Below are 9,001 nucleotides of genomic sequence, written 5' to 3'. Positions count from 1 at the left end.
GCGGGCCGCGCCGGGGGCAGCGGGGCCGGCTCCCCGCAGGAGGCAGAGCCGCGCTCCCGCCCCGCCAGCCGCTCCTCCGCCACCGCGGCCCCGCCCCTGCCGGCCCGCTCCTCTCCGCGGGGACGGGCGGCCGGCGGGGCTCGGCGGCTGCGGCGCCGCGGGACAGCGCCGCCGGCTGCGCCCCGCCGGGCCCCTCCCCGGGCCGGCGTTGCCCTTTTAAGAGGCGCGCCGTGCCGCTGTGACGTCGCGCGCGCACAGCCCGAGCCCGCCCGAGCCGGGAGCGGCGGCAGCGGCGGCAGCAGCGCGGAGCGCCCGCCCAGCCCCGCCGGGCAGCGCCACCGCCCCGTCCCGCCGCCCTGCCATGCGCCGCGGCCCGGCGCCAGCCTCCGCCGGCGGGACCCGTCCCGGCAGCAGCGCGGCGGCGGGAGAGCGCTGAGCGCCGCGGCCCCGCAGCAGCCGCAGGGCGGCCGGCCCGCCGCGGCGCGGATGTCCGCGGGCTGCCCGCGCCGGGAGGACTCGCCCGCGCCCCCCGCCCGCCCGCGCTGACGGGCCGGGCCCGGCGCCCCGCTCGCCGCAGCGCCCCGCGCCCGCCCCCGGGCTCCCCGCAGCTCCGCGCTTCCGCCCGCCCGCCGCCATGGCGGTGAAGGGGCCCGCGGCCGGCGCCGGGCTGCTCCTGGTGACCGCCAACGTCGGGTCCCTCTTTGACGACGTAAGTACCGCGGCCGCGCTGCGCCGGGGGGCGCGGGGCAGCGCCGCGCCGGTCCTAGCGCCGCCCCCCGCCCGCGGCCGCTCCGTCCCGCCCGCCCCGGCCTCAGGTGGCGGCGGCAGCGCGGCGGGTGCGGGTCCCGCTGGCCGCCCCGTTTCCTTGGGCCGGCCGGTGCGCCCGGCGTGTGCCGGGGGTGGGAGCTCTGCCGCCTCCGCAGCCCGGGACCAGGCGCTGGGTTCGCGGCGGCAGCGGAGCGGCCTGCGGGCGCTGCCGTGTGCCCGGCGCTGCCGTGTGCCCGGCGCTGCCCTGTGCCCGGCGCTGCCGTGTGCCCGGCGCTGCCCTGTGCCCCGGCGGCGGGGCTTCGCGGGGGTTGTTACGGGTGGCGCTCCCCCGCGGTGTCCCGGTGATCGGGGGCCTTCAGCGGCGGGTCAGAGGGAGAACTCGGGGTGTCCCGTTCTCAGAGGGGGAGCGTTCCCCGCGGAGCTCCTGCCGTAGCTCTCCGCAAAGGCTGCGGCTCCGCTCACCCCGGGCTTTCCTGAGGCTCTCTGCACGTTGTGGCATGAAAATACGGTTTGATTTCTGTTTACCATAGTATATTCAGACAAGCATCTGGAACATTTCTCATTGCTGCAAATAAGACGAGTGCAACAGTTGGTGCTGCTAGCAGTTAAGTAAAGAGAAAAAGGCTTTCTTGTAAGTTTGCCTTCATTAAGACAGGTATTTGTAAATATCTGGAAGAGCAGCCAGGCTTCTAAACCTCCGAGGCTGCACCCGGGTGAAGTCTGGCACTGTTGTTGGAGGCAAAGCACTTCTGGAACTGAGTAATTCTGGCATGTCACGTACCGCGAAGGGAGTGTTTCTAGGGGTTTGCAGCTCGTAAAGCAGCGCACATCTAGCAGGGAATTGGGTCCAGACTTGTGCTGATGTCCGATAATGCAATTCATGTTTTCATCAAGGTTAGTAAACTTTGACAAATTATCACCCCAGTTACTTTTACACTTAAAAGTGTCAGTTCATATTAAGGGAACACTGTGAATGTACTAATTTCATAATAATTTTCATGATTATGGCCTTAGACTTGTGCAGCATCTGCTTGTGAGCAAAGCTGCGTGGTGTCCATAGGGGTCCCCCTGCTCGGCGGCTGCGTGTCCCCCGCTGCTGCCCAAAGCTGTCGCCTCTGCCTGAGCCCAACCCCGCTCTGCCCTGCGCCCACCATCTCCCATGGCAAACACTGCGGTTCCAAGTGCTGTCCTGCCTTCTATTTCGGCCGAGAGTGATAAAAGCGGCCAGTTTAGAGCACTGTCATTTAAGAAACCCTGTGCTGTCAAACTAAACGCCTTCCTGGTTGTTCCCAGTCAGTATTTGAGACTCGCAGGCATTCCCGAGGAAGGTGACGTGTATCTGTTATTGCTTGGTGTGACCAAAGCGGGGAACACTTCTGCTCTAGCAAGTGACTCCCTTGCGATGAAAGCTTTAGTTTTCTACAGCAACAAAGCCAGGCTTATTTGGATAAGTTCCACTGCAGGGTGAGGAATGGAAAGACTGGTCTGAGCTTTGGTGATTGTGTTTCTGGTTTGTTGCTGTTGGAGCTGGGACTAGCGACAGCTCAGTCAGGTTTCTGGAGTAATGCTGGTGCAATTCAGGCACAATAAAGATGACATTAGCTTTTGAGTTGCATGTTGGAGCTGTCAGTGGCTGTTCCTGCTTGTTGGGCTCTTCCTGTTCAGTTGAGGAATAAGTTTTTCTGCTATGAGCTGAAGTGATTTCAGTTGTGAGCAAGGACTCCTGCTTTGATAGACTTCACCTAAGCTGGGCTGGAAAACCATTTCCAGTTCCTCTAATCCATTTTTTCAATTTCTGATTTCAAATTTCAGTTGGTGATACATATTTTAATTAAAGATGACATTTTCAGTCATGTTTTGCTGGACCTCAGGGCAGTATAACGGTGTGCATTTTTACAACATGGCACAGAAACCCAGAGCGGGTGGGCGGTCGGATCCAGGTATCCTGTGCTGACGTGGTCCTGCCTGCTCTTGCTCTGGGATCTGGTTCCTGGGAATCATTCCTGCAGCAGCTCCAGGGCAGGTGTCTCCCGAAGGGCTGGGGCTGTTCTGCTGGCGTGGGTGTTTTCTCCTGTCTGCTGTGTGCTTTTCATTCTGTTCAGTTTCTTCTGTTTGTTTTTCCTTGGGACGGAGCCGGGGAGGTGCGAGCAGCGGGCGCTGGGTGGGCTCGCCCCCGGGGGCTGCGCAGGCTGCGGTTGTGCAGCCTGCGAGAGGTGCTTTGACCCGCGTCTGCAGAGCTCCGAGGACACCCCCAGGCTCGCGGGCCACCCCGGGCTGTCTGCAGGACGTGCTCAGGAGCGTTTGGGCAGGTTGGGAGTGTTGTGTGCCAGGTGAGGGTACGTCAGCGCAGGAAACGTTGGGGTGTCGCTGCGGGACCGTTCCGCTGCCCAGCGCGGTGTTCCTGGCCTACGGGCACAGTGGCTGGGCTGCAGGTGCACGGACACGTGTGGCAGAGGCACGTCTGTCTGTCTGTCTGTCCTTCCTTTGGGCAGGTCTCCAGCCGGCCCGTTCTGCCCCGTGCTGTCCCTGCCGCCCGCAGCTGTCTCAGCTGTGGGACCGTGTCCCCGAGACCCCCCTCGCGCTGCCTGTCCCTGTCCCTGCAGCAGAGGAGCAGGGTGGCTTCTGCTGGAGGGGGCCAGATGGAGATCTCTGCAATTCCATTTTTGTTGTTGTGTCGGAAGTTTTGTTACTGTTTGGGTATTTAGCTGGGTGCAGTCACAAATATTGGAAAATATTTGACACCGTCTCCCACAGCATCCTCACGGCAAAACTGAGGAAGTGTGGACTGGATGATCGGGTAGTGAGGTGGACTGCAAACTGGTTGAAGGAGAGAAGCCAGAGAGTTGTGATCAATGGGGCGGAGTCTGGTTGGAGGCCTGTATCTAGTGGAGTGCCTCAAGGGTCAGTTCTGGGACCAATACTGTTCAATATATTCATCAATGACTTGGATGAGGGAATTGAGTGTACCATCAGCAAGTTTGCTGATGACACCAAGCTGGGAGGAGTGGCTGACACGCCAGAGGGCTGTGCTGCCATCCAGCGAGATCTGGACAGGCTAGAGAGTTGGGCGGGGAAAAATTTAATGAAATATAACAAGGGGAAATGTAGAGTCTTGCATCTGGGCAGGAACAACCCCAGGTTCCAGTATAGGTTGGGGAATGACCTATTAGAGAGCAGTGTAGGGGAAAGAGACCTGGGGGTCCTGGTGGACAGCAGGATGACCATGAGCCAGCACTGTGCCCTTGTGGCCAAGAAGGCCAATGGCATCCTGGGGTGTATTAGAAGGGGGGTGGTTAGTAGGTCCAGAGAGGTTCTCCTTCCCCTCTACTCTGCCCTGGTGAGACCTCATCTGGAATATTGTGTCCAGTTCTGGGCCCCTCAGTTCAAGAAGGACAGGGAACTTCTGGAGAGAGTCCAGCGCAGGGCCACAAAGATGATTAAGGGAGTGGAGCATCTCCCTTATGAGGAAAGGCTGAGGGAGCTGGGTCTCTTTAGCTTGGAGAAGAGGAGACTGAGGGGTGACCTCATTAATGTTTATAAATATATAAAGGGTGGGTGTCACGAGGATGGAGCTAGGCTCTTCTCGGTGACAACCAACAGTAAGACAAGGGGTAATGGGTTCAAGCTGGAACACAAGAGGTTCCACTTAAATGTGAGAAGAAACTTCTTCTCAGTGAGGGTGACAGAACACTGGAACAGGCTGCCCAGGGGGGTTGTGGATTCTCCTTCTCTGGAGACATTCAAAACCCGCCTGGACGCCTTCCTGTGTAACCTCACCTAAGTTTTCCTGCTCTGGCAGGGGGATTGGACTAGATGATCTTTTGAGGTCCCTTCCAATCCCTAACATTCTGTGATTCTGTGATTCTGTGATTCTGTGAAAAGCACATCAGTGCTCACACTTGAAAATTGTGGTTTGCTTTGTTTCAGTTTTAGGTGCTTTTAACAATCCATATTGTTTAAACCTCTCACCGCAGATCTTTGGGGTAATGATTTCCAATATGCCTAGCAGACTTAGTCATGCAAGATCCAACATTTCTGCTTGCGTTGGCAAACAGTTCACTTGTTCCTCTTTCCTTTGAAATTGGAATATGTGAGCCTAAGTCAGGTAGGTACTTCTGAAAACATTTCCTTCTGTCTCCATACCACTGAATGTACACAGCTGTGCTCTAACGGGAGGTCGATGCCGTTCTTAAATTCTCAGGACAGACTTAAGCCAGAATAGAACTGTGGCAATGACAAGAAAGGCAAAAGCTGAACAGAACATGTAATTTTATCAGTTTAAAAAGGAAGGAGGAGAGAAAGTAGATTAGGGAATTGCTGTGTGGCGCTAGGGCCCTGCTGCCCAAGATCTTTACGTGAGTAACAGCAATACTGTACTTGTATTTTCTTTGGCTATAGGAATTAATAGCCTCCGTACAACAGTGCCAAGGTGGGACATTAAGCTTTGACATTCGCAGGTGGCCTTAACCTGCTCATCACTGGGGCACACATCTCCCTTTCTCACATCGCACACATGGAGGGCAGAGCTGGAATTGCTTGGAACAAGTCCTGTTTGTAGTAGTAGTATTAGAATTACAGCAATAAGCATACTTATAATAATGAGTATGAGCTTGGACTATCCTTTACTTCATTAAGAGTTGAAGTTTATCAATTGAATTTGAAGTAGAAATACTTCCCATAATAATTTTTAAAAACAGCCTGCTCTTCGATGGGTGTTGATCACAGGGTAGACTTCTCTTTATCACACCTGATCTTAATTTTCCAATCCTGAAACAGTGTGTGTAGTTTTATTTTGATATTGGATATCTGTGGGTTTAGCTGGTATTAGGTGATAACAATAACGAGATTTTGGGGTTTTTTGTGTGTGTGTGGTTTTTTTTTTCCCCTGTTTCTCCTCCCCAAATAATTATTTGAATTTTGTGGAATATTTCTACTGTGTTAGGATGGAAAATGTATGAATTGGGCTTTGATTTCGCAGTAAGTGTGGAGCCTGGTGTGTGTCAGAAGGAGCCCTGGCTGCCCGCGGCACTGCCCGGCGCGGGTGCTGATCCCCTGCCTGTGGTGCGGTGGAACTGCATGCTCGTACCCGAGGATTTCCATTTTAGGAATGCGTGCTCTTGAGCCTTAACGTAGAAGGCAAGTGAGAAAGTGTTTTTCGGTGTTCTCTATTATGGGAACCCTAAAAATAAGTAATCACTAATTTATCTTTATCTATTTCTGCACTCCATGCTTTCTATTTTCTGGTTGTTTTGGTGTCTTCTTTCTGACTTAGATTTTTTTGTTGTGCAAGTGCCACTGGTAATTTCTTAAACATTGTTGCTGCCTTCTGTTTGTTTGGTTTTCTATGGCAGAATCTCAAATCAACATTTTTCTTATAGTTTCCCCTGTACTCGTGCTGGTTTTTATGACACTCTTCCTTGTTTTACTCAATTCCAAACCCTCTTTGCAGGAGGTGAAATTTTGAGGTGGACCAGAAGTCGATAATACTGAAAACTTCCTGAGCTACGTGAAAATGATGATGGGGAGGAATTTTGTTACCCTTTGCAGTGCTTGTGCATTGGGAAAAAAAAAAATTAAATACTTGAGGAATCTGTTGTATTTTGCGAATGAAGTTGGTAGCGCGTTCCCAGCAGGATACAGCTGTTGTCCCAGATGTGCAGCTGAGCCGAGCGGTGGCCACCGTGCCGGTCCCTGGCTGCTGAGCGGCCCCTGCGTCCTCGGTCTGCTGCTGTGGACATGAGCCCTGCTTTGGAACGTTTGGAACTCGGTCGCTGCCTCTGGCCGCCTGGGGCTTCTGCGGGTGGGCTGAGCTGGGCCGGGGGGACCGGAACCGCAGCACCGGTGCCCGTGCTGGCCTGCGAAATAAAGCGCTTTGAGCAGGTGCACAGGGACAGCTTGCTGCTGCGGATCCTTGTGCTCTGACAAAGCTGCAGGATAGCTGGGGGAGGGCTGTACCGCTCTGTAGCCCTTTCCTCATTTAGTCTTCAGGTAGGTAGGTGACAGTGTCAGATGTACAGCGAGAGCAAGGCGCTTGCAGGCGTGCGGTTTTGACAAGTTCTTGCTTAAATCCTTCTCAGCCGGCTTGTGGAACATCTAAACCCTCGTGCTGGTTTGTAGCTTCCCAAGTCACCAGCTCTTGGTGTCCCTCGCTCAGGTCGTGTGCTGGGGGTCACTCGCAGCCTGGGGCGGCCCGTCCTCTGTGCAGGCTGCGTCCCTGTCACCGCCGGCCCTTCGTGTCCAGACCCGCAGGGTGGCACGGGCGGTGACAGCCCAGAGCGAGCTCCGGAGCAAATTCCCCTTTTCACTGGAAGGGAGGATCACAACCCGAAGCAGTCGTGCAGTAAAGCAACCACATGTTATTGAGCATCCTTGTACTTGTAAAATTTAAAAGATCTTTACTGATTTGCTGAAGATGATTGGAGCCACAATAGTATGGGTGACTCAGAGCATTGGGTTTTTCCTCCAAAGTAGAGTTGTATGCTTTAAATATATATATTTCTTCTTTAACAAAACAAACTTTCTTTTCAGCAGATACTTTTACAATTCTCTGAGCCAAGCAGTTCTAATTAGGAGCTTGTACAGTGTTTAGCCTCCCTTAAGCAGGAAACTCAGATTATCTTGTAGACCATCTTTCCTCTCCTTTTGATTAAGTGTTATCATTAATAGCAAGAGCACATTTTTACATGAGGAAGTAATAGTGGCAAGTGCAATATATAATTATAGTTTTCTGTTAATGTGGTTTTATAGCAGGTGGAGTAGAGTTAACATTTCGTAACTTGCTGCATTTCCACAAATTGCCGATGTATCAGTGTGGTGCTTTAAGAGGATTTAATTCCCAAAATATGGAATATGAAATTATGCAGTGGGAGTAGGATACCATAGGAAGAATGCCTTGCATGTCAATCTGCTAGTTTATTAGCTTGTATGAGCGCTCTCACAAGGGTCAAATTTTAAAGGTTTTGTTGCTGTTTCAAAGTTCTCGTCATAAATTTTATTACCAGAGAATTTGACTTCCAAGGGAGTTGCACATAGAATACCAGTCAAGCCCTCAAACTGCATAGTTTTTCTAAAAGGCTGATCGGTTTTTACTTACTTTTAATCTTTTTTCCTTTTTCCTTTTCTGTTATTTATTTCGTCATACTGTTTATATCTTCCACCCCATGCAACTGTATTTCCTCTTTTTATCTCAAATACTGTATTTCCCTTTCTTGTTCTGTGTATGCTTACCCCCTCCTGAAAGCTCTGCCCTTATTCCTCATGGATGATTTGAAGTCAGGATGTTGCTGAGGAAAGTCGCCTTTTCGCTTGCAGGGTTCTGTGTGCTCAGAAGCCGGACTGGGCTGAGTCTGGTAACCCGAGCGTGTCGCTCGCTGCCCCTGGAAGCACGAGCTGGAGGCTGCAGCAGGACTTGATGTGTGGGGGGGATCGGGTTTATTAATGCACATCTCTGGGATCCCTGCGTGTGGGGGGGTCGGGTTTATTAATGCACATCTCTGGGATCCCTGCGTGTGGGGGGGTCGGGTTTATGAATGCACATCTCTGGGATCCCTGTGTGTGGGGGGGTCGGGTTTATTAATGCACATCTCTGGGGCCCTGGGCAAACACGAGGTTAAACTCATCGTTGCTTCTCCACCAGGATGGACCATCACACCATTCCTTGGCATCTATGTGAGCAGAAATCAAGTGTCTGAGCTGCCTTGGCAGACAGAGTGGCTTTACATAGATGCTCCTGGAGTTGTCTCCTCTCTGCCCCCACTCCAGAAGACCAGTTGCTTTGTCATAGCTTTGCCTTGTCCTCTGCCCCTAAACTCTTACCTTAGTTTGCAAAAAGGCAGAAGTTAGGCAGGCAGGTCTGACTGCAAGCCGGTTGTATGCTTTTTAGTATGTGGAAGTTATCAAAATACATCTACGTTAGTGTAGTGTAAACTTTATTTGATATTTTTTAACCATAATTTTTTACTTTCTTGATAGAGAATAGGAAGTGGTCAAAGAAAAAACAAGACTTTCTGCCTTTGGTGACTGCTTGAACAGCCTATCACAGAGCCATTTAGCATCCTTTTTGCATCCTTATTACTGGAGTGACAAGGAGTCTGTAGAGCAGCAGTGCAGCAGCTTCCAAGGACTCTGTGCCTCCTGCGAAATGACCTGGAGAAAAATTAACTGCTTCAAGGCAAAAGGCATTTTCCAGTCCTTATCAGGAGGAAGGATGGTTTGGTGGTGGGAGCGCTGGTCC

At 52.7% G+C, this 9,001-nt stretch overlaps 1 protein-coding gene across 1 annotated transcript in view; it reads left to right on the top strand.

Annotated features, from left to right (window-relative positions):
- The first annotated feature begins 291 nt into the window (after positions 1–291).
- Positions 292–9,001, top strand: part of INPP5A (inositol polyphosphate-5-phosphatase A) — a 221,777-nt gene continuing 213,067 nt past the window's right edge. Inside the window, exon 1 of the mRNA XM_065638815.1 lies at positions 292–709. Within this exon, the coding sequence (XP_065494887.1) occupies positions 635–709 (75 nt within the window). The 5' untranslated portion in view covers positions 292–634. The remainder of the gene's footprint in view (positions 710–9,001) is intronic.

This window comes from Caloenas nicobarica, chromosome 7 (genome assembly GCF_036013445.1).
Source record: "Caloenas nicobarica isolate bCalNic1 chromosome 7, bCalNic1.hap1, whole genome shotgun sequence".
Taxonomy (NCBI): Eukaryota; Metazoa; Chordata; class Aves; order Columbiformes; family Columbidae; genus Caloenas; species Caloenas nicobarica.
Note: the sequence above shows the minus strand (reverse complement) of the source record. Positions and strands in the feature narration are given on the sequence as shown.